This window comes from Pygocentrus nattereri, chromosome 18, assembly GCF_015220715.1.
Source record: "Pygocentrus nattereri isolate fPygNat1 chromosome 18, fPygNat1.pri, whole genome shotgun sequence".
NCBI lineage: Eukaryota > Metazoa > Chordata > Actinopteri > Characiformes > Serrasalmidae > Pygocentrus > Pygocentrus nattereri.
The window spans coordinates 25,209,019-25,235,169 of NC_051228.1; the positions used below are offsets into that span (position 1 = coordinate 25,209,019).

The 26,151-nt window shown below is 40.5% G+C and overlaps 1 protein-coding gene across 3 annotated transcripts; it reads right to left on the reverse strand.

The window, feature by feature from the left end:
* Positions 1-1,128: 1,128 nt before the first annotated feature.
* On the reverse strand, positions 1,129-25,885 carry si:dkey-88l16.3 (low-density lipoprotein receptor-related protein 2). 3 transcript variants are annotated; one of them, XM_017700224.2, is made up of 53 exons: positions 25,817-25,885; positions 25,296-25,415; positions 24,071-24,301; positions 23,865-23,978; positions 23,507-23,626; positions 23,286-23,408; positions 22,992-23,195; positions 22,695-22,863; positions 22,408-22,576; positions 21,942-22,164; positions 21,701-21,820; positions 21,393-21,611; positions 20,969-21,289; positions 20,650-20,868; positions 19,296-19,463; positions 18,855-19,103; positions 18,565-18,780; positions 18,192-18,452; positions 17,942-18,109; positions 17,224-17,439; positions 16,962-17,138; positions 16,585-16,788; positions 16,327-16,494; positions 15,894-16,088; positions 15,449-15,655; positions 15,074-15,340; positions 14,582-14,797; positions 14,277-14,429; positions 13,922-14,191; positions 13,551-13,766; positions 13,019-13,171; positions 12,625-12,891; positions 12,330-12,545; positions 11,825-12,001; positions 11,539-11,742; positions 11,293-11,460; positions 10,499-10,714; positions 9,982-10,211; positions 9,627-9,756; positions 9,229-9,422; positions 8,839-9,025; positions 8,402-8,617; positions 8,018-8,201; positions 7,689-7,890; positions 7,194-7,358; positions 6,866-7,069; positions 5,451-6,000; positions 4,735-4,860; positions 3,825-3,932; positions 3,244-3,480; positions 2,044-2,353; positions 1,374-1,509; positions 1,129-1,200 (listed from the first exon to the last, which is right to left on the reverse strand). In XM_017700224.2, exons 1-53 carry the CDS (start codon positions 25,881-25,883, stop codon positions 1,174-1,176), a joined length of 10,377 nt encoding a protein of 3,458 aa, XP_017555713.2. In that variant the 5' UTR covers positions 25,884-25,885; the 3' UTR covers positions 1,129-1,173. The 3 variants fall into 3 exon arrangements, with proteins under 3 accessions (XP_017555713.2, XP_017555714.2, XP_017555715.2); XM_017700225.2 differs by lacking the exon at positions 15,449-15,655; XM_017700226.2 differs by lacking the exons at positions 17,942-18,109; positions 18,192-18,452 and having other exon boundaries at positions 17,224-17,392; positions 18,734-18,780.
* Between the last annotated feature and the right edge of the window lie 266 nt (positions 25,886-26,151).

Here is a 26,151-nt window from a genome sequence, read left to right on the forward strand (position 1 = left end):
TTATAACTGCTATTAGTGTACAAGTATTATAGCCAGTTCTGCATTAGATATTTGTCCTAATTGCCTATGATAAGTATAGTGTAGCATGTTTTGCTAAGGCTCAAGTAGTAATTTACAAATTCACTATAGTACAACTTATTTTGTGCAAGAGGTTCATGTACTGCAGCACACCAACAACCTTTCATTAGTCTGCTTATAGTGCTCACCTTTCATACTGCTTTATCAACAGTGAATATTTAGAGTACTTCACAGTTTAAACAAAACCTTTAAGAACATGTCCTGTGTGGAAGGGGCCTAAAAAAAAAAAAAGCTTAGAAGTCACAGTAACTTTCTACAGCTCCAACTGGTGGAACCTTAGATTGTGGTCCAGTTCCTCCATCATTAATGAATCCACCAACACTACAAATTGTTCCAACTCCTAAAGTGATCAGTGTTTATCCATGTTTTGCCTTTATTATAGCTTCCATTGTTTTGGGGAGACTTCCCCCCCAAAAATATGCAGGGACATTCTTCCATGCCTCCAAAATTCAGCCATAGAAATTGGTTATATTTTCTGCTTCTTAATCCAAACACATCCTGACCTTTGGAGTGCCAAATTCAATGGGCCTCATTCAATGACTTCCTATATTTTTTCTTAAATTTGTCCTAGAGAAAGGTCCTAAGAAAAAAAAGTTTTCTTAAACCACAGAATTGTTTACAGCTTTGTTGCTCTTAAATGTAGTTTGTTCTTAACTAAAAACAACCATCAAATAAAACATTGGTAAATGTGAGAATCTTCATGAAAGCTGCACAAGTGGGTTTTAAGAAGAAATTTCAGTAAATGATCTAATTACTTCCCTTTTTCTTTTCTCAGTAATAGCTTCTTAAGAGCTACACATCCTTTCAGACCCATAGCATTTCTCATTGGGGAAACATGCTAAAACAAACCATAGGTAAGATATCTGAAGCTATTTAATTTAATTTATTTATTTTTTAAACTTCCCCCTTATTTATGGAGGAGGATTTTCTACCTAACCCTCTTAGGAGAATGGAAAAATTAAATGATCGTTAATCTCTTGGTTTTGCACTGTATTGTAATATCTGCCTGGTCCGTGACTGGTTGTTCAAATAAAAACAAATACACCAAGGTTTCTGGCCAGGTTATATCCTTTACTTAAAAAAAAAATCTTAGATTCAGTTCACTGATTCAGTTGCTTTTTCCTGTGGAAGAGAAGACACCACATAACAGAAGGTTATTCAAAAACAGACAACTAAACAAATCAAAAGAACAAACAATATAGTATCAACCATTTTACACCATATTTAGTTACAGCTTAGACTGAAATGAAACGATGAGTAACAATAACATACCACTTTAGGAAAAGTGAACATACCTCCTCTTCAGGGTTGTAGAGTTCATTGACAAAGTTTTGAGGGTGAGCTTCAGGTTCCTCAGGTTCCTCATGTTCCTCCATGTCCTTCATCAGAGTCTCCTTGTCAGTGGGCTGCCCATTTGCTTCTATGTCTCTTCTGTAACGAGAGAGCCAGAGAGAAGAAGCAGGACAAGTCAACAAAATATAAAAACAATCAACAACAATCAATAAAAAACAGCCAGTAAGAAATTACTTGGGCAGCAAAATGAAGCCTGTAAGCAAAAATGAAGCCATGCAGCCTGTAGGTGGGCAAAAGAACAATAGACACTTTGGTATATTGTGTGTTGTGAAAAATCACAACTTCCATTTTCTAAAGTTTGACAAGCACAATGCACAAGTAATGCCATATTTAGACAATTACCCCCCCCCCCCCTCCCATTCACTGATGTACAGCAGCATTACATCCAATTAAGCTGGGTCTGTTATACCTTCATGAACTTCTACCATTGTCGGACACTGAAAAACCAAAATGGGAAGCCTCTTCTAAACCTTTTTAATTAACTGTAGTTGTTCAGGTGTTGTGGCTACAGCAATTTAATGTGACGACAGCATCACACTGCTCATCTCTAAACTGACCATTTCTCCTGTTCATCTGATGTGGCAAGGCTTTGAAACAAAACAGACTGCATACCTCCTCTTTAAAATCACAGCAGCAGCGATGACTACGGCAATGATGAAGAGAACGGAAAGGACAATAGGAGCACTGCTGGATCCTCCTTCCTGACAGTACGTTCCACTGTAGCCCTGCATACACTCACAGCCTGGCTCCCCCTTATTCATCACACACCGACCTCTGCCATTACACAGCTCAGAATTGCAGGACTGACCGCCCAGCGTGTGTTCCAACACTTCATTATCCTGAGGTGAGCCAGCAATACCAGCTGAGCCTGGAGCAAAAGGCTTTTTGTGTTCGAAACCTGACTTAACCTTCATGTAGGCACCTGAGAGTGTAAAGAAAGGAATATCAGTCAGGCATATGGTCACTTGTGATGGGGCTAAAAGTCACAACCTCAACAATGTTGACCACCAATTATGTGCAGCAGCATAAATATAAATATTTGAACAAAAAAGGTATGTGCACTGGTGCAAGGGGTTTTGCAAGTTGGATGTTCTGAGTCAGTCACTTAGTTTTATGCTCCCAGATGTCCTCTAAATGGGTGTATTTTAGCAGAAGTTAGCTGGAACAAAGCCTGCGCTGTGTGGCATGTTTGGTCTGCTAAATAAAACCCTACAATCCCAAACACCACAGAACAGGTTCGATTTTGTCACTTGATTTTTGCTCTTTAGTTTTTATGATCTTAATTTGTCAGCAGAGCACTGCTTAGTCAATCAACCTTACACTGTGGTGATTGCACTGTTTATGTCTGTAGCCTGCTTGCTAAGCTAAAATGAACTAAACCGCAGGGATATGCTGCTTTTTCACCATGCTAAGAAGTCGAAATGTGTTGTACTGCCATTGGTGGAGGGTCCAAAGTTGAGTGCACTTTTAATCAAATAAAATAAAAAAATAAAAATCCAGATTTTTAGAAGTTAAGAATTTGTAAAAGTTTAACATTAAGACAAGTAAATTGAAACTAATTTTAGTCTCTGCACAAATTTGGGTCCATGCCAGCTTGGCTGCTTGTGGTAATAAAAGCAAAATTAGCACATGTAAATATTTCAAAGACTACTTATTTTTAAATAAACTTGTGCTGATAATTTGTAATGAAATGTTACATTAGAGTAAAAATGCAAAATAGAAAGATTTACACTACTGAATGTAAGGGCAGGCAATTCCCATACTGGTTCATCCTTAGTCAAATGTGTACGAAACTGCCAATATTAAACTTACAGTCCTCTTCATCTGAGCCATCATGACAGTCTGGAACTCTGTCACAAAACTTGATACTGGACAGACACTCTTTTCCATTTCTGCATGGCTTACTGCCTGCTGGACACTTCGGACTGGATACACATTGGCTTGTGTTCACGACGAGGTAGCCCTGCGTACAGTGGCATGTACGCCCACCAGGATATGCTAGACACAGCTGGCTGCAACCCCCATTGTTTTCAGCACACAGGTTGGATCCTAGTTTCAAAGAAGGGGTGGGACATAAGCAAATCATGTACACATGGCTTCTTTGATACATTAAGGCAGAGATAAAGAATAGCTCCGCTTACTATCAGGTTAATAAGTTGTATGCAAAGTATTCATTTGCTGAACTAGTTCTACAGCTGAAGTTATGCACAGATAGAGTGGCAAGAAGAGCTGAATTAAAGGAGAGGCCTAAATGTGGCTCTGTTTTGTAAGCTTGAACTTGTTCTGCATACCAAACACTGTCTCTTTTCAAGCCTTTCACAGAGAGGGACAGAAATAAAAAAGGAACAGAGGAGATGACAATAACAGATGTGAGCAGTGCACCATGAAGATACCTTTCTGGCTGTGTTTGTTGAAAGCTTTCAATGCAACAATGTTTGTCTGCACTTCAAACCACATCTTTTTAGGCTGGACGCCATCACTGTACCACACATTGGTTGTGCCTAGAAGGAATTCAAGTAATGTTAAATTCAGAGTTGACAAACATCTGAAAGAGGCATTCCACCCAAATTTTAAATATTGTATACTTCAATGTCAATTGTCTGTGAAATGGCCAGTACAAGAATCTTTGTTTGTTCACAAATCGTTGTAATTGGAAGCAGACATCCAAAGCATTTAATGGCTCTCAAAGCTATGCCCTGATGAAATGTTTTTCAAACTAAAATCTTTTTTAAATGTATTCATGGCAGAAAGTTGTAAGCATGTTGTAAGACAAAATGAAACCCAGTTAAAACTTTTCCCCCTCAGATTTGCCACCAACATTACATGTACAAACTCTGATCATGTAGGCATTTTGGATAGCAAATAAAACGGCTATATTTATGCTATGAATATTGCAACCCCTGGTTCCCATTACCACCATGGAAAAAAAAAAAAAAGTCGGCAAGTTTCCCTTTAATATTTTGTTTTACATCAAAACAACCTGAACTACCATTTTTGATCTTAATGATTAATTTATTTTTTCAAAATTTGCTTAATTTAATCAGGAATTTCACTGATTTAAGTTTTAATAAAACTGTACTCTAATCACCGTCCTGGAATAACAATGTAAAGTCTAGTATTTCCAATATGACTAAACCCTCTTTTTATGAAGAAAAAAAAAAAAAGAAAGGTGTCAGATTTATGATACGATTAAGGTACCAGGTTAATGAACGCAACAACGTAAACATTACACCATCATGCCATCTGCTGGTATGACCAAAGAATTGTATTTTATCAAAGAGTAACAAGTGCTATAGTAATTACCGTTGTAGAGTGTGACCCAGAAGAGGATATTCTCGCTTCTGGCAAAAGAGACAATTAAGGGAGGTCCAGTTTTATACTCTCTGTAATTGGAGCCATCAATGTCCACAGAGGCAATCATTTCAGCAGCTGGAGAAGAGAAAGAAATGAGTACAAATTCTGGGAAATGCACACTAGATGCTGGTGCATCATATTGAAACCACTGCATGCATGTTCCACACAACAGCAAGGACATTAAATGTTGTGGGAACAAAAATAATTTGCCTGTTTATTTAACAGTATGACAGTCTACATTCTGTGGAATTGACTGACTCGCACAAATTTTGCAATATTTGATTTTTTTTTTTTTTAAATCAACTGTGTGCTTTCCTGCAACAGAGAATTATGCATGTCTCTCCTCTATTCCAGTAAATTTATAACGATATACAATTTAAAAAAAACAACAATATACCCTCTTACAGGAAGCATGTGGGCTTACTTCTGGACACAGGAATGTTTACTAATGTCCTTTGGAGGAAAACTAGCATCTTCCATTATACTGCCATATTGTGTTGTCATTCAATTTTATCACAAACTTTAACAAGCTGTGGCTACACTATCATGTCTGGCCCCATAAGACTTTAAAGCCTTGCAATAATGCACATTGAATACCTTTTGAAATTATGTTTTAACATTTAAAGCAGAAGTGCTACCAAACTAACAGTGCACGTTAAACTCACCAATATCTGCCCAGTAAACTGTTGAGCCCTGGCTGGAGAAGGTCAGAAACATAGGCATCTGTGTCTTTTTCCACAGCACCATGCGATTCTGGCCGTTCATAGAGCTGCAGTCCACCTGTGGCAGGATTTTGCCATCTCCCACCTCCACAGCTGTAAAGCACAGCCTGCCTGTCGGTGGGTGTAGTGCAATGGAGGTGGTGTCCTGGAGATTAGCCTGCACCACCATGGTAGTGTACTTCCAGGTGGGTGAGGAGACGTAGATCTGGGGCTTCTTGATGCTGCTCCAGTACAGGTTGTGTGTGATCCAGTCCACAGCCAGAGCAGTCACTATATCTTCCAACAGCTGCAGTGGATTGCCCTCAGGCACGAGGCCCGATTCTTCTAGTTTAAGCTTGGCCACAGAAGACTGGCTGGAATCTGATAGGTACAGCATGTTGTCTTGGAGGACCAGGTCTATACCTGTAGCTCCATCTATGTCAGGAAGAGCCAAGGCACGGTGTTCGGGCCACTGCTTTAATCCAACCTCCCCATGCAAGCTTCTGGTATAAATCTACACAGGAGAAATAATTTTACATTAAAATAACAATGGGCCTATGATTTCAAGGATTTGGATCAAAATGTAGCCGACTACCCTAAGAACTGCTGAGCTAATAATGGTAGATTCTGTACAATTACAATATAGTATAGCTCAGCTCAAATGTTTAAATACTATGGGAGCTAGACAATTTATTGGGGGGTTCATTTCTAAAAATTAAATAGCCATATTTGCACAGGCCCCGCGACCCTGAGGGAGACGCGGCTTAGGGGTGTGTGTGTTTATTTGCACAGGATAAAATGTCAAGTAACCCAGATTGAAATCAGTGAATGTGTGTTAGGCAGCGTCATCTGTGTTTATTGGCTGAAATGGAGTTTAAATTGAGTTTAAAGCAGAAATTCGATTACTGTGTGACAAGTAAACTCAAATACCCATTATTTGATTAACCAAGTGAACTTATCCATCTGAATTAAGTGATACTGAATAACAGAACAGTGAAGAGGGAGGGGAATACTGCACCATTTATTATTGTTATAAATAAATGTCACTATGCTTTTCTGTGCATATTGTTCATCAGTACTTAATGAACACTGATCAACTATGTGCATGTTACAATGAGAGGGTCAGTTAGTCTAGTTTAAATAGATTCAGTACAGTACAACGTGAAATATTCATAGACTACACCCCCCCCAAATCAACAACCCTGTTACAACTGAACACTACCACAGAGAATCATGAATTAAATTCAGTACAAATGTATATTTACTTAAATTATTGTACCATCAGATGTAAAACAAGTTAGTTTAAATATGGCATTTTAGTTCAGGTTAGGCAGAACAAAGGCAACAGATTTATAATTATTTATAAAAACTGTTTGTACCTGAGTGAGCATAGAAGGAGCAAGCATTAGGAGGAATGAAGAGGAATCTTCAATTGGGCTACAAGTGACTCTATCCTCAGCCAACAGCAGCCCAGCTGGGCAGCGGCATACTGCCTGTAACCCTGGGTTCAGCAGACACATGTGGGAACACCTGAGGCTCTCACAGGGTTTAGACAGCCTAGGCTGCATAAGTGGGTGGACAACCTGAAGAATACAAAAGACCGTAACTAAACATGCATGATACTGTACATCACATTTTAAATTTGTGTTCCTAACAGATACAGGACAGTTTCACAGCTGTAAACAGTAATGGAAGGTAAATACTTACTCTGAGCCCAAACGGCTGACCAGCTCTTTTTAGAATAACTGTACAGTTCTTGCCACTAGTTTTGTGAGCCCCAAGAATTGCTTGCCTCTGGGTGTCGGACCAATATACCATGTCATTAAACACTGCCACAGAAAAAGGGCTTTGGATCTCAGTGAGCTGCAGGACCTTCACACAGGAAAGAAGGTTAAGAAAAAGAATTTCATTGCATGGACCCTTGGTCAGAAGGTGTAAATTTGACTTAAGATTCCATTACAGCTCTTAAAGGAACTAGTCAAAACATTGACACTAATTAATACTCAAATTAATGTACCTGAATCACCAACCTTAAATAAATGCATCACATTGTATCAACACTTTCACACCTTGAGAAGTTAAAGGGGTTCACAAGATTTTATACTTAAGATTAACCTTCAGAGCAAAGTGATCCCTCACTGATCTTAGAGTAATGATTCTCCTAGAGAGACTTCTCTAGGAAACAGACAAAGCTCCAATTACCCTGATGTCCTTTCCATCAAGAGTGGCTGAAGCAATATGTTTGAGCTTCTCATCCACCCAGTACATTCGGTCAGTCAGAATGTCCACAGCCATGGCCACAGGCCAGCTCAGACTGTGGCGTAGCACCACATTCCTCTGTGAACCGTCCATGCCAGCACACTCAATCCGTGGCTCACTGCCAATCTCTGACCACAGCATCATCCTGAAATATACCAGTTCAGGCAATAAAGCGGTTTAAATAAGGAAGGTTTTATATACATCACTTACATTAACAAATGTTTAACAAATGTGTACGTCTTCTATTTATGTGAGGAAGGACCTTTACTCACCCTTTCTGTGGTAGTAGCACCAGAGAGCGAGGCTGCTCCATGTCTTCATCCACAATCACGATGTAGTTCTGGGGCTTCACTACACTGTTGCCAAGTCTTACTGCCAAAATCTGTCTAGCAACACCATCCACCCAGTACAGGTTCCTCCCAACCCAGTCCAAAGCAATGGAGTCTGACTTAACACCTAGTAATGGATGAGAATGGGGAACAAGAATGCAGACTGAAAGGGCTGAAGTACTGAATTACAACACAAAACACAGAAATCCAGCTTAAAGTACCCCACTTCATTAAATGTAAACCCTACAATGCCAACCAAAAATTATAACCAGAATTATGCTCTGCTTTTAGTGAACAAATGAAGCAAGTGTAATTTGCGTTTCAGACCTTTAACAAGTGCCTTGATGTTGCCCTTGTCTCCATGGACAGCAAATTTGATGCTTTCTTCCTCCAGGCTAACCCAGAACAGTTTCTGGTCCATAAAGTCATAGTCCAGAGAAAAGATGGGTGTCTGCCCTGGAGGGAGCAGTATTTGGAGATTGCCGCTCCGCAGGCCCTTCAACAGCAGCTCAAACTGCACTGCAGCCAAAAGATGGGGCTCCTCTATACGTAGCATATAATAAAGAACCAGATTAATAGTGAACGACCGACCACTGTTTGAATTTCTAAAAATGTATAAATCCACATAATGTATATAAATTGTGAAAGCAACAATTTGGCAGGTATATATGCAAGTTATCACCATCATATCAAAACACAAACCTGAGCCGATGTGTGCACTGAACTTGGGTTTAAATGGTTTAAATCACTGACTTTGCACCTACTTGGGCTTTTGCATGTGCTGCCATCTGGCTCCAGTAAGAAACCTGGCTGACACTGGCACACATAAGAGCCATGCGTGTTATGGCATGCATGGCTGCACACAGGAGGCCGAGTATCCTTGCACTCATCTATATCTACGCAAAATAAACCATCCGCCTGGATCTTAAAGCCAGCCCGACAGCCACACTTCTAAAAGAGTAAGGACAAGACAAAAAAACAAAAACAAAACACACATTCTTTAACATCTTGTCTCATTCCCTAATCATATTACCGAAATACTTGTGCACAAAAACTTATTCACATAGACCTTAAGCAAAGAAAAATCAGAATACAATCTTAGTCAGGTCACTTAGAGCCAAATCTTCTATAAACATGCTGCATAAATCACTAACCGCTCCTTGTGGAGTACTGATACAGTAGTGTTCACATTGTGGCCTTCGTGAGCTGGAGCAGTTATTGACGAGACACCCCAAACCCTCGTCAGAGCCATCCCGACAGTGAGTAACACCATCACAAACCAGCTCAGGGTTCACACACTCCTCATTTATACACTGAAACAGGTGAGTGGGGCATTTCACCTTTCCACCTGGACAAAAACAGCAAACTTTACTTGCATTTTCCTTAAGGGATAACAGTCAGGCACCTACAATATGAAATGGCTTATAACACTGGCCTTTGGTGTAATGTACCAAAAAGTCTTAATTTCATATTACAATGCACTATGTCTATACTGTGCAGGCTTGCCAAACAATGGCGTTGTAGCTGCATCAGGAACAGAAAGTTTACTTACATCCAGCTTCATCACTTTGATCTTTACAGTCCTTTGTGCCGTCACACCTCCAAGATGAGGGAACACACTGAATTTTAGATGCACACGACCACTGGAACTCCCCACATTTCAGCACAGATGAATTGCAATTCTAAAATAACATTCACAAACAGATCAGTCTTTGTGGAATCCTGAATGACAGCACACAGTGGTCTTGTGAAACAGCATCTTTTGGGAAAATCAGTGTGGTTTCCCAACAAACCACAAAAACATCCTTAACCACATTTCAGATTTTAAATGTGCTAATAAAACAAATTCCTGCTGAAAAAAAGAGAAGTGCTTAAATGAAGTTGAAAGAAGCCAAACTGGTCTGAACCTGTTCATCAGAGCCATCAGTGCAATCCTTATGACCATCACAGAACCACTCCTTTAGAAGGCACTCATGGCTATTGGGACAACGGCCCTCCAGTGGGCAGTGTGGAGGTTTTTGACAACCCTTCTCATCAGAATGATCGTGGCAGTCTGCATGACCATCACAACGGAGCTTTATGGACACGCACTGGCCACTGACACACTGAAACAGCCCACTCTGACATGGCTTTGGTGCTGAAAAACAACAACTATTTTAGTGATACACAAATGATGTAGGCAACCCTCTTCAAGAATCTGTGAAACCATAACTATCAAAAAAATAAATTATATGATTGTAATATGTTATGAGGTCAAGTAATTATGCACTATTCCTTTTGGTCCATTTACCATAATGTGTTACAATATTCTTTTAAGTGTTGAAAGAAATACACAGGGGTATCTTGAGCAATAAAAAAAAAAAAAAAAAAAAAATACATGGCAACAATAGCAGAAGTGGAATGTCAATGCCTTCTCAAACTCACCACAGCCCGTCTCATCTGTACCATCAAAGCAGTCTCTCTCTCCATCACAGACAAAGCTTTTAGGCAGGCAACGGCTTCTGTTGTCACAGTGATGGTAGCAATCCTCAGACAGTTTGAAGCAGTTCATTTCATCTGAGCGATCCTGACACTGAGGAATCCCATCACACACCTGCTTCATATCTATACATTTCCTTCCATGAGCACACTGAAAACGCCCTGATGGGTCAAAGGGAAACAAAAATAGTCAGTCATTCTCAGTGCTCTCATGTTGCACTGAATTAAAGTTGAATGAATTTTACCAAGACATTTGATTGGCTGATTCATGCAAGATAAAAGGCCCGATCCCATTTCACATCTGGCACTTAACTACTTAGCCCTTACTTTGCACGTTCACACCTAGGGGTAGGCTGTCCTGATATTGAGAGAGTGTGTTAGGGTGAAGTGTTAGTCACAGAGGTTTTTCAAAGACTGGAGTGTTTTGAGGGAGATTTTAAAAAATAAAATTCAGGCACCAGAACTGCTGCAGAAAGATTTTTCACAGTGGTGGTGATAGGAACCAGACATCTGAAATATTTGGGGCCTAATACCCAACGCATCACACAGAAAGTGTGACTATGAAAACAATGTGCTGCCTGATGCATGATTTTGAGATCCACTGGAAGTGCAGTGCACTGCATGGCAAAAATAGTCCATAAAGGAAATGTATTTTTTTTTTTTCAAATCACCTGAACAAATTAATGATTTTAGGAAAAGGAGTGGAAACCCACTAATAAACTGACTGTGCCAACATTTACCTTTTTTACACTGCCGTTCACAGTCCTTCTCATCTGAGCCATCCTTGCAGTCCTTCTCTCCATCACACACATGGATGTTGAGGATACAGTCGCTCCCATCTCTGCATGGTTTGAAGCCCAGAGGGCACTTCAGGGTTGAAACTCCTGCTGCTATACGTCCACTGTTGACTAATTTAGAAATTCAGAAATTAAAAATATATAAAAGGTAAAAATAAACAATGGACACTTCATTACAGCAGAACATACAGCAGTTTCTTTCATCTGAGCCATCTCTACAGTCCATTTTCCCATCACACAACTGCTGGCTGGTCAGACACAAAGTCCCGTCATCACAATGCAGAGAACAAGTAGGACAGTGCAGCTCATCTGAACCATCAGGACAGTCAGCATTGCCATCACACACCAAAGCCTGCTCTACACATTTCCTCCTGTTCTTGCACAGGAAATTACCTAAACAAGGAACAGCATACAGTTAGAACCCATATCTGGAATGGAGATTACATTTGAGAGACACACCATCACCACATATTACCTGGATCTGAGCATGCATGTAAACAAAAGAGCTCATCAAATCCATCAGGGCAGTCCAATTTCCCATCACACAGCTGAGCCTGACTGACGCACAGTGATGTTCCTTTACACAGAACAGAGGAACCTGTACAGCTGATTTTAGTAGAGAATCTGTATGATGGAACTTTAGTGGTAGGAGCTGGAAAAAATTAAAGCGAGTTAATTGAAAGAACATTTATTCACACACAACCACCTCATGCTCTGCACCTTGCGTTTTCCCCACTCTACACACAGAAGCAATTTAATTAAAGCTTTATGTATCAGACATCGGCATCAGCCCACAGTTCTCATATCTGTGCATCCCTAATACCAAATGAAGGGTGTCTGCTGTAAAGAGGTGTGACTTTCAAATCAACTTAGCAGTTTTACTGCATTTTTATTGTATTTATTTATTGCTTTAAAAAAATAAATAAAAATGCCATGATAGTTGGTCCACCCCTTTTATGCCCATTCACAACAGTACTCACGGCAGTTGGCTTCATCAGTGCCGTCCACACAGTCATTCTCTCCATCACACAGGAAGTTTGCTGGAATGCAGCGAGTCGTATTGTCACAGTGATGGCTGCAGTCTTCACTGCGTGTAAAGCAGTTCATTTCATCAGAGCGATCCTGACATTGAGGAGTCCCATCACACACCTGCTTCTTGTCTATACACTTTCGGCCATGAGCACAGTGGAATTGATCTGGGAAAGATACAAGTATAAGTGTTTTAAAATAAATATACATGAAATACAAAAACAAGGGAAAAAATGCTGTCATTACCTGTTCTGCACTGATGCTCACATTCCTCTTCATCAGATCCATCTTTACAGTCCACCTCTCCATCACATACATGACTAAGTAAGACACATTCAGTGCCATCATTACATCGCTTTGTGCCCAAACGGCACCTCAAGGGAGCCACCAAGCTGGTCTTTGAGGCAACAGTAGGGCAACCCACTTCATCAGAGCCATCAACACAGTCACTGTGTCCGTCACAGACAAGAGACCTTTGAACACATTTCCTCTTGTCCTTACACAAGAAGTCACCTGTATACAATAATGAAGGGTAAACATCAAGAATTAAAATCCACCTGGTCTGGTTGCAGATTTTGAAGTTCAGGGGTGTGTATACAGGCTTTAAAAGACATGTATTTTGTCCAAACACTCCCATTACCTCGCTTCGGACATCTTTTGAGGCAAGACTCTTCATCGAAGCCATCTGGGCAATCACGCTTTCCATCACATACTTGAGTGCTAGAGATGCATAATTTCCCCCCTCGACACAAGACAGAGGGGCTATCACAGCTTCTGACCTGGGTAGGGTAGCCTAGACAAGATAAGATTAAGATATTATAAGAACTTAGTCACTTAGGCCTCATTTATTTTTTGTCTGCATAGCTCAAAGGGTCCATGTTCATGTCCTTGTGTGAAGTTTCAGGAGTTCATAAATACATGTGACAAATTAAAGTGAGAGGTTAAATATCTTCCAAAAGTTTTAATTTTTAGAGAAAGTGTAGTCATCAGTATTATATCTAATTCAGTAAATCGGTCAGAAACACACAAGCCAAACATAGAACAGGAAGTAGGGTATAAGCCAATTAAGCTAACAGGACATTTATGCATGGATCTTGGGAGGGGTGGGGGAGATGAGAAATTTTTAGAATAGAGCCCTGATTATTTTTTAAAGCAAATAAAATAAAAATAACCACAGTCCGCTTCATCGGTGCCATCCACACAGTCTCTCTCTCCATCACACATGAAATTGTCTGGAATGCAGCGGGTCTTGTTGTCACAGCGATGGCTGCAGCTTTTTGTGCGTGTGAAGCAGTCCATTTCATCAGAGCGATCCTGGCACTGAGGCTTCCCATCACACACAAGACTAGAATCTATGCATTTCTTTCCATGAGCGCATTGAAACTGCCCTAAAAAAAAAAAAAAAAAAAAAGGCAGAAAGAAAAAGAAAGAAACAAAGAAAGAGTAATGAAGAGGAATTTCACTGCAATATATACATAGACCAAAAAAATCTGATGGAAAAAGGTATAACCACCAATTGCCTGATTATACCCCCCACCCTCACCTGCTCTGCAACTAACATCACAGTCCTCTTCATCTGAACCATCCTTACAGTCAACTTCTCCGTCACACACATGACTATACAGGATACAGTCGCTGCCGTCCTTACAGGGCTTTAAGCCCAAACGGCACTTCAATTGAGCTGGAAACGTGGTGGTGTCAGTGGCAACAGTGGGACAACCCACCTCATCAGAGCCATCAGTGCATTGAAAACGGCCATCACAGACCTGATTCATGTCAACACACTTCCGCCTGTCTTTACACAAGAAGTCACCTGGAGTACAAAAGTGTAGTAAAATTAAAAAAAAAAAAAAAAAAAAAAAAAGATGAATTAATATTCGTTTACTGAAATGCACTACCATCATAGGGGCAGTTCTTAATACAGGGTCTCTCATCAGATCCATCTGCACAATCCTTTCTTCCATTACAGAGCTGTTCCTTGGAGATGCACTTTGAGTTCCCCAAGCAGGGTACAGAAGGGCTTTTGCAGTGGGAAAAAGCAGCTGGATTGCCTGCAGACAATTAGGACAGAAAAAGGGAATAGGATGTGCAAAGTTCAATCTGAAATGGAAGTGGAAAACAAGCTCACGAAGTTTTAGCCATCTCAGCAATACTGACAAAACTGAGTGCGGGGGAAAAAAAAAAGCCAGTAGAAAAGACTTGCCACAGTCAGATTCATCAGACCCATCCCAGCAGTCTTTCATTCCATTGCAGATAAAGACCTCTGGAATACAGCGGCTGTTTTGGTCACAGCGTAGGGCACAGCTCCTTGTAGCTTTCCAGCAGTTTGCTTCATCTGAGCCATCTTGACACTGATTAGTCCCATCACATACCTGCTTCCTTTCTATGCACTTTTTGCCACGAACACATTGAAACTGGCCTGAGAAAAAAAAAATGCTAGTTATTACATTGCCTGATGAACACAAAGCTATCAATGTACCCACTTCTAACAACTACTGTGACATGAACATCTTGCGTACTAAAGCAACATGTATATGCAATTTTCTTAAATAATTCAAACACATGATGAAAAAGCTGGCCTAACAAACATTATAGCTTCCTGCAGCATCTATGGAAATGTGGCATTTGTATAAAACTATATGTATATACATTTTTACACACACAAAAACAGCTGCTCCATTTTGTCACATCTTACCTGGATTGCACTGAAGGTCACATCCCTGTTCGTCAGAGCCATCCTTACAGTCCATTTCTCCATCACACACATGACTAAGGAGGACACAGTCACTGCCATCCTTGCACAGTTTTGACCCTAAACGGCACCTCAAGGGACTTGCATAAGTGGCCTTTACAGCAACACTGTGGCAATCCATCTCATCAGAGCCATCAGTACAGTCAGGTTGTCCATCACAGACAAGATAACTCTTAACACACTTCCTTGTATCCTTACACAAGAAGCCACCTAGTAAAAACAATACAGCACCCATTCTGTTAAGACTGGTTGCAATCCCTCTCCTTATTTTAGTGAAAAGTAGACCAGCTGTACATTATCCACATTTAAAAACATTACCTGTTTTTGCACAAGAATCCATACAGGACTTCTCATCAGAGCCATGGGGACAGTCTGGCTTTCCATCACACAGCTGACTCTTAGAAATACAAACTAACGTGCCTTCACACAAGACCAAGGGATTTCTACAGACTGGAGTCTGAGCAGGTAAGAGTGTTGACACACCACTGGAAGATATTCCATTTACCACATTTCCACTTGGTCTTGCTGTATAAACATTCAAAAAACATTTACAAGCCAGTCATTGTTTATAATAATTAGGAATCTAATTATATTAATAGTTACTTGAGTAACCGTCTGATTAATTTACTTTACAGTTTTGTTTTTAAAAAGAATTCAAACAATTAAAAAAATTTAATTTAGCACAGTGCTTCCCAACCTGTTCCTCAGGGCCCCCCAGATGGCCCACATTTTTCCTTCATCCCTATCCCATCATAACACTTACAACAGTCTGCTTCATCGCTGCTGTCTGCACAGTCTCTCTCTCCATCACACAAGAAGTTTTCTGGAATGCAGCGGCTCTTATCACAGCGATGACTGCAGCAGTTCACTTCATCAGAGTGATCCGGACACTGAGCAGTCCCATCACACACTTTCTTCCTCTCTATGCACAATCTCCCATTTCCACACTGAAACTGGCCTGATGGTTACAAGGAAACAGTGAAAGTTACAAGCTTCACAAAAACCATGTCCTTTCCCAGCACTCTGCTCTACACTAAATTCTAAGCAGCTGTTATTAGGAGTAGGCAATGGCAAATACAACAACTCTGGAAGTTAAGATGGAACTGTGTTAATCTCTACTCAATGAAGACAAAGTATAAAACTTTACAGTAGTAACTAAAGCTCTAAATGCTAAGTTATGCAAAGTAAATCTTAACCTTTTTCACATTTGCGTTTACAGTTCCTTTCATCTGAACCATCCTTGCAGTCTTTCTCTCCATCACATACATGACTGTTGAGGATACAGTCGCTTCCATCCATGCATGGTCTGAAGCCCAAAGGACACGTCAAGGATGAAGCTTCTATAGTCTTTTTGACAGAGTTGACTGCAAAATAGAAGCATTCAGAAAATGTAAGAAGAGTGGTGAGAGCTTGCTATAAAGGAATGATGTACAAGATTGTGACCAAGACCGTACAGCAGTCTCTTTCATCCAAGCCATCTCTACAGTCTACTTTTCCATCACAGAGCTGCTGGCTGGTCAGACACACAGTTCCTTCATCACAATGCACAGGACAAGTGGGACACTGCAGCTCATCTGAACCATCAGAACAGTCGGAGTAGCCATCACACACAAAAGCCCGCTCTATACACCTTCTCTTGTTTGTACACAGGAAATGGTCTACACAAGAAAAAGAGAGAGAGTCTAAAAAAAACACATTCTACCATACTCAAAAACATGTTAAAATAGAATAGCCCCATTAGGAGTGCATTCAGATTCAGCAATAATCTCCAAGAACAAAATGTGTAGAACGGAAACGCATCAAACAGTCAGAGACCTCTTTCATACATTACCTGGATCTGAGCATGCATATAAACAGAAAAGCTCGTCAAATCCATCAGGACAGTCCAACTTCCCATCACACAGCTGTGACTGACTAATACACAGCGATGTACCTTCACACCATATAGACGGGCTTGTACAGCTTGTTTCGATAGAGGGTTTAACTGAAGGAGCTGGCACGGTAGAAGCTGGAAAGTTACAAATAGCATTAATCATAACAAATGTGCAATACAAAATATTTTCATATCAGCTGGTGTCCATTTAAAAACTCACAACAGTCTCTCTCATCAGTGCCATCTACACAGTCTCTCTCTCCATCACACAGAAAGTTTTCTGGGATGCAGCGAGTCTTATTGTCACAGTGATGGTTGCAGTTTTCCGAGCGTGTAAAGCAATTCATCTCATCAGAACGATCCTGACACTGAGGAGTCCCATCACACACCTGCTTCTTGTCTATGCACATCATACCATGGGCACACTGAAACTGGTCTGGTGGGAGAGAAGAACAGAAATGAAAGACATTTGATAAGAGGATGTTATTAGGATTTTAAAATTGATTAAAAACAGTTCATGTTCAAAAAAGCACATACATGAAAAATAGACTAAACTACATATTTTTGCAGGGGGATGCAAATTTTTAGAAACTGCTCAAGACTAGTTCAGATTCAACACATGATGATGTGTATTTGGTTTGGCTTTGACAGAAAATTTCATGTCTTTTTGGGGTCAGACCAAAACTTCAGGGAAGATCAATACTCTCCTCCATTTATTGCACTTTTCTCTCTTCTGTGCTCATTAAATAGCTTGCAAGTTCAACAAGTCATGTCAAATTAGAGAATTCACAAATGTGCAGAACTCTAAAATCTCAACCCATCAATTCTTTATTTAGATTATACTACAAACATTGTGTTGAACACAAAGTTCTGCAATAAACATGCAAGGCTCTAAACCGTTCAAAAGGAGTTTACACAATCCTGTTCCAAATCTTTACCTTTTTTACAGTTGAGCTCACAGTTGCTCTCATCTGAACCGTCCTTGCAGTCCTTCTCTCCATCACACACATGACTCATAAGAATACAGTCACTTCCATCCCTGCATGGTTTGAAGCCCAGGGGACACTTTAGGGATGAGGCTCCTGCACTTTTGCTTCCTTGATTGTCTGAAAAAGACATTTAGAAACCAAAAATGAGTCCTGTTCAACATTTCCTAACAAAGAATTAACATTTAGAAACAGACCGTACAGCAGTTAGTTTCATCTGAGCCATCTCTACAGTCTGTTTTTCCATTACACAACTGCTGGTTGGTCAGACACACCGTGCCTTCATCACAGTGCAAAGGACAAGTAGGACAGGAGAACTCATCCGAACCATCAGGACAGTCCAGTTTCCCATCACACAGCTGAGATTGATTGAGGCACAATAATGTGCCTTCACAAAGTACAGAGGGCCTTTTACAGCTTGTTTCAGTTGAGGGTTTATCTGAGGGAGCTACCATGGCTGAAGCTGGAAGTCACAAGAAAAAAAAGAAAAAAAAAAAACAATTAAAAGGGATCCAACAAAAGCACAAATGAGTGTCTGATAATATACATTGGTGTTCATAAGACACCATACTCACGGCAGTCTGCTTCATCAGTGCCATCTACACAGTCTCTCTCTCCATCACACAGGAAGTTTTCTGGAATGCAGCGAGTCTTATTGTCACAGTGATGGTTGCAGTTTTCCGAGCGTGTAAAGCAATTCATCTCATCAGAACGATCCTGACACTGAGGAGTCCCATCACACACCTGCTTCTTGTCTATACACTTTCGCCCGTGAGCGCAGTGGAACTGATCTGGGAAACGTTAAGATGATTTCACATGCATCCTGTAAACTGGACATCATAAAGATCAGTTCTGTACTACCAACCTGCTCTGCATTGATGTTCACATCCCTCTTCATCAGAGCCATCCTTACAGTCAACCTCTCCATCGCATACATGACTAAGCAGGACACATTCACTGCTGTCCTTACAGGGTTTTGAGCCCAAACGGCACCTCAAGGTGGTTCCAATTGAAGTGGGGCAACCCACCTCATCAGAGCCATCAGAACAGTCACTGCGCCCGTCACAAACAAGAACCCTTTCAATGCACTTTCTGTCCTTGCATAAGAAGTCACCTGGACGAGAAAGGATTTAAAATTTTCAATTTTAATTTCAATTGATGTTTGACAGATGTTTTGCATTGTGGATGCACACGTGTATTAAACTTGTAAACGTGTTATTGAATTTCATTCGTTTGCTCCTGCAACACTCAAATTACCCACGGATCAATAAACTAAGTGTGCCAATCTCTCCTTTCTTTAAGTTACCTTGTTTTCTGCAGATATTTTCACAGAACGTCTCATCTGATCCATCAGGACAATCTTTCTTTCCATCACACAGCTGGATCTGTGGGATGCAGACTGATGTTCCTCTACACAAGACATAGGGGCTGCTACAGGTCACTTGAGTAGGAGACACATTCCTAAAGCCTTCATCTAATGCAAGAGGGGGTGAAAAAAAAAAAAAAAGCTTTACCAGAAAAGACCAGCATTACCTTCCATACTCCTTAAGGAAAGACAGTATACTCTCCTTTATGGGTATTTCTTTAATAGCTGACATTTATAACTTAATATTACTACTTTGTCTTTAAAATGTTAATAGTTACTTCCTACATTTCTGTCTTGCTCTCCTTATTCTACCTGCAGGTCTCTTGGATTGCCTTAAACGCTTTTCAGAGACCCAGGAGAGCTTTAAGTGGCACTGTGCATTCTCTGAGTCAGCCCCAATACTGCAGAACAATCTACACACTCAAGTCCTCTCGTTCTTAATTTTAAAACTGCTTAAAAAGACCCATCTACACTATATTATAGCAACCCTTTTTACCATGTGATCACATGTTTCTTTTAGCATTATTTCAACCTTTGTGATATTTTATCTACATGTCTATGTATTTTGCCCAATTGCAGCACTCCTTTGTTGATTTTAGACATGCTTTACAATATGGGTATAACAAAGTATTATAACATACAAAAATAAGACCGGTTGCATCATGGACATTCAGCTACATCATAGAAAAAATGGAAATGGTATTAATTTGGGTGTCTAAGACAGGTGCAAGTGATTTTTTTTTGTGAAGCCTGATGTCTCAATTAATGCATTTACTGTTTGTTTTATTATATTTCCCTCAACTACAATTGACATCTTGTTCAAGATGCTCAAACCTACCTGGTGGGGGAGTGGGGGGGAAAAAAAAAAAAAAAAAAAATCACTGCAGGCAGCTTATGTATCAATTGTGAGGCCCAACACCAAAGTTCACAAACAACCAGCACCAAAGAACTCGCATTCATGTTCATTAGTAAGCTGTGCAACAACTTTATCATTTGCTTTGTTTGAATTGTGATCAAAATATACTGGCAATATCAAACCATGAACCCAGCACTGAAACCTGATCAAAACATGAGCCAAACGTGTTGTTACGCCCCTACTTTTTGTAGCTTAAATTGACCACATAAGCCCACCAAATTGGTATAAAGATGCAGAGTAATCTGTGCTGCAGGTTAACTTAAAATTTAAGATGGAGTAAAGCTCTTCCATCTGCTTGATTAAAACAAAGTGCACTAAGGTCTAAGGGGGGGGGGGGGGGGGGAGAAAAAAGAAAAAAAAAAAGCTAGCTTTACTGACCTCGCTTCACTTCTTTCATAGCTATGGTAACTCCAACTACACCACTCCCCACACCGACCGCTCCAACACGCGACCCATCCTGCCGTTTCCACAATGTGATGATATCATTGAACATGGTAACCATGAAGGGCTCATAGGCAGCTACAATCTGATCTGGAATAGTCCATTTTTTACCAGCAGAGTACTTCCTCATCTTTAGAAGACTCAATACTTGCAGCTCTAAATCATGAGGGAAATATGGTGTGATTAGTCAACAGCATGTGTTTCATATCAAGGTGGAAGTTGTACATTTTAAAGATGGTCTGGAAAAAACACAAACCATTTTGAAAGTTCCAAAGGAAGCTGTTCGCTTTTCTATCCAGCACAACATGGTTGACACTCTTCTCCGCAAAACTGTAGATGGCCTTTGCACTCCCACCCATCAAGCCTAGCTTCATATTGATGATCTGACCACCCTCCAGCCAGTACAACTGGCCTCGTTGCCAATCCACAAATACATCGTTTATCTCTTCACTGGCCTGGTACAGCTGCTGAGAGATGCTCTCATCGGGGAGTATAATGTGTGTGACTCCAATAGAAAGATCATCACAAGACACCCAGTACAGATTTCCAGTCTTCTGGTCAACTTTGACAGTGCATGCTAAGAAAAGCACAATTAATGCTCAAGAACTTTAGGTAAATTAACAATTAAAATGGACAGAACCATTATTTGACCAATGACAAATACTAGACGTGCTACATACCAGGCTTCAAAGTTGAAATATATTGTGAACCATCTTCAGTGAAAAGTCTAGCCTTCACATGACCTGTGCCATTGGCCCAAATCACCCATCCTCTTTTCCAGTCAATATCAAAAGTCTGAATGTCCTCATATGAGGTGAAGAGAAGAGATTTTACAGGACCCTCTGCTGTATACTCCATTGTGTATATGCTTGTTGACGTTGCATAGGCAAGGTTAAAACCTGTTATGTTGAAGAAAGACAAAAATTAAGCACTGCTCAGCTTCAGCATCAAGACATCTCAGCCAGCGTACACAATATATACCACATACTTTCACATGAGCCCTGTGCCACAGGAAGCTTCTCTTCGGGGCAAGAGCAGGTAAAACTGCCACGACTGGCTAGAGAGGGCAAGCAAAGCTGGCAGTTTGACTTCCTACATGGAGAAGAACCTACAGCACAGAAACAAGTGTACTTCAGACAAAACGCCCTAATAATAATAATAATAATAATAATAATAATAATAATAATAATAATAATAATAATAATGCACTACTGCTGAAATTTGTTTACCTCGAGGCTGCTGGAGCTCATGATATACTGTTACGATTGGCAGTGCTGCTTTCAGAACAAAACTCTTTTGGTCAGGCTGGGCTTGAGGAGCTTGCCACAGACGCTTGCTGTCAGACCAGTAGAACCAGCCACTGAACACAGCCAGGCTCTGAGCAGACCTTCCATTAAAGAACTCTTGAAAGGTATGACGTCCTGTACCATCTGTTTTCACAGTTTCAATTGACTGCAACACACAGACTGAGCATTAAAAAGACTTTCATTGCGGTAAAAAAAAAACAAAAAAAACAAACAAAAAAAAAAAACGAGCATTTACTAAAACTGCTTTTGTCAAAATGCAAGGAAGCATGAAAAATGTTTTATTTCATAAAATCTTTCATGGAGAAGTCCTAGGCAACATTTCTCTCAGCGCCAATATTATAGATTGGCGATTGGGATAAATTTACAGATTTAAGTAAAGAGCACTCACCATTTTGAAATCGCTTATCCAATACAACCGACGGGCTGCCACATCCAAAGTAAGGCTTTTCGGCAACTGAGCAGTTACAACAATCAGAGTTGTGCGCATAGAGCCATCCATCCCAGCTCTCTCAACAGTCATTTCATCATTGGGTCCTTTGTTAATCCAAAACAAGGCACTACATGGAAAGAATGAAACGGTGCTGAAAAATCATAGCACTACAAGGACCAGAAGGAGGCAGTAATGCTTTAATTTACAGCTGCAGAGACTTAACACATAAAACTGACAATACATACCTTTCAAGTGGCAGAAGGACCAAATTTGATGGGTCTGTATCTTTGAACATAACTATGCCTACAGCACTACCATCAAATGCCCCTGTGTGAATGCTTTTTAGTAAAAAGTTGGACCAATAAAGTTGTCCATGGAGCCAGTCAACAGCTAGACTATTAACTCCACCATGTCCTAAGCAAAGAAAGAGTATTAAAGATCGATTAAGACTAACTTATTCAGACAAACTACAAATGACGTTGGAAGTGCTATTCTCAGTGAACCAAATAAATGCCTAAAAATGTCTTTGCAACACAGCTAACCTGAATAAAGCACTCTACTCTTCTGATCTTCAGCCTTATAGATGTTCCCTTTTCCATCAGCCCAAAAAAACAGGTTCCGTGCAAGGTCAAATGTCAGGGCTACAGGGTCACTATCAATCGCAAAGAGGGTCTTGTATACTCTGGATTTCACACTGATTAATCCAATGAATCCCTTCTTGGTGGTAAGAAGCTTGGTGACATTTCCTTATAAAAGAAAAACAAAAACATTAAACAGTTTGATTATTAAAAACACAAGACAATAACAACAATTAAAATTTAAATCTGAGAAAGTACCTTGAGCTTGACACACATCTTCCTGAAGTTTAAAACCTGAGTAACATCGACACCGAAAAGATCCTTTGGTGTTAACGCATGTGTGCATGCAGGGCCCATAAGGCTGAGCACACTCATCAATATCTATGGAACAGGAAAAATGTCCTCAGAGCAGCACTGGGTAACACACAAAGCATAGTTCATGCTTGCTTGTCATACTTCAGATGTCAGAGTGTGTCTACCTTCACACTTTGCTCCATTTGAAGAAAGCTTCAGCCCACTAGGACACGAACACAGTGCTCCCCAAAGCTGGTCAGTGCATGTGTGACTGCAACCACCATTTCTGACTGCACACGTTTTACCTAAAACGGGGCCAATAAATGAATTAATAAATGACAAAAGGCCATAGTTTACCACAGACCCTCAAAGAAAAGTTTATTTTTGTTTCTGCATCTTCATTTTTAATATAAGCAAACTACCTTATCCCCACCCGCCCCACCCCACCCTGCAAAAAAGGCATTAGTGTCATTTTTGTGTGAAGAACACCTCAAAGTAAGCCTTCCATTTAAACTGAAATACAAACATAAGACACCACTGTACCACAGGTAACTGGCTCATCCCTCCCATCAGAACACTGGGAAACGCCATCACATCTCTCTCTCTGGGTCAAACACATTCCATTTGGACAGCGCACACTCAGATCTCCACAAGGCCCTGACAAGATCAACACACAGTAACGTTCATTCAACAGTATGGGATACGTACAAACAAGATCTAAATTGACCACATGTTCCACAGCAGCTCACCACAACCCTCTTCATCTGAGTGGTCACCACAGTCATCCACCCCATTGCAGCGGAGCTCATGGGGGATGCAGATCCTATTCCTGCATGTCCAGTCACCCAAAAAGCAGCCTGAGCTTTGGTTGCAGTTGAGTTCATCTGACCCGTCGCTGCACTGGGGACGGCCATCACACACTGCTGACTTGGTCACGCACATGCTGGCATCAGCACACTCAAAGTCCTCCTGCGGGCAGGCTGTAGGGACCACATATGAAGACATTGGGGCACAACTGACATCCTTAAGACTAAAAGTGACAGTGAAGTGAGGGACAAATAGATGGAAATTGTGTATTCATGCCAGTGTCCAATGTTTTTCCATGTACATATCATGCAGTGGTGGACGAAGTACACAAACCATGCACCTGAGTTAAAGCAGAGATACCCAACATAAAATATTACTCCAGTAAAAGTATGTCCTATTATCATCATTTTTGTAACAAGACTCTTGCTTCATTAACTCATTTTAGGTGAAAATACTCTAGTGCCACTCTTGGTAAACAGTCACAACTACATGTGTGTACATATTTCTAAACTGTGGTCTATTTAAACAAAGTTAGGTTAGCACCATCATTTAGGTTGAACAGACACCCCCAAAAATGTATGCTGTTGCACCGACACTGTGTGTTTGCACTGGGTGGGTTTGTACAAGAGGCCAAAACAAAGTGTTCTTTCATTTCGACATGTTACATTTTTATACACACAAACCAAAATGAACAGATTTCTGATAAAGTAGGAGTTAAACGCAAGATTAGACTTTGAAAAGTAATGGAGTGAAAGCAAAAAGTTGCCAAAAAATGGAAATAAAAATGGAAATACTAAGCAACGTACAGAAACCGAAAAAAAAACTACAAGTACAGTCATTTACTTAGTTACTGTCCACCACTGATATGTACCACAATCATTCATTAAAAAGTAAAGAAATCTGACGTTATCTACTTTGATCAACACCCCTAAATATAAATATCAGCATGACACAAAAAGCACAATTAAAACGTGCTCCAAACTGCGGTGACCTGGAAAAAAGGTTACCAGAACTTAGAAAAATAGGAAACCCTAATAATCGATCTGAGGTGTGTAGGCAATACAGCTTTACATTTCAATAAACTGTTAAACATTCTAGCTAGTTTTAAATGTTGTACTGAAACGCTGTCATTTGGGTTTGGCTCTTAAAGCACACAAACAGACATACAGCAGTTCATCTCATCGGAGCCATCCAGGCAGTCCCCACTCCCGTCACAGCGCCACTTCCGAGGGATGCACGGACCATCATCGCACTGCCAGTGTCCATTCCCGCATTTCTGAGCCACACCTGGAGAGCGACACATTTATCCTCAGTGAGAACGCGGCTTTAACACTCTGGAAAGTTCGTCGACATCACACCAGTAAAACTCTGGAAACCTCGTCTACACCAGGTAGAAGCGTTTTGGCGCCAAAGCCATTTTCTTTTGCGCGCGCGCGTTTGACTCTGGCTTAAGGTTTAATTAGCAAATTTTGTTAAAATTTTACAGCTTTTTACCGACGAGTTCTCCATAACGAAGCGATTCCTTCAGTAATTAAAGACGGAATTTGTTTGGTTAGAAATTGGCTGCTGTTCGAGGGGTCGCACTCGAAGTCACGCTTCACACGAAGACAGACTTCTCTCTTATCTTTATATTGCGTCCTCGGTTACATGATTTATATTTACATCGGGATGGCGTGGAAAACCGTTACCTGTTGCTAATAATATATAAAAAACTGCGGTCAGTGTAGAGACAGGCAGCAAGGCCATGGCCACCATAAGTTTTGGCCAAACACTGTTCGACCAATCAGAAGCGGATTTATGAGTTCACGCGCCAGACGCGTCCAATCACGCACATGCGATGAGGGGGCGGGGTTTAAACTCGAGCCCCAATTGAGGCCGCGCTCTGAATGGTTCCCTCTTTAAGTCAGTTTAATTTAAGTCGCTTTATTCATACTTTTGCGTGTTCTACTTGTGACTTTAATTTCGCTGCTTTTATTTGTTGTATTTTTATTTGTTAGTCTGCTCTTCTTTTTTGTTGTTTTTA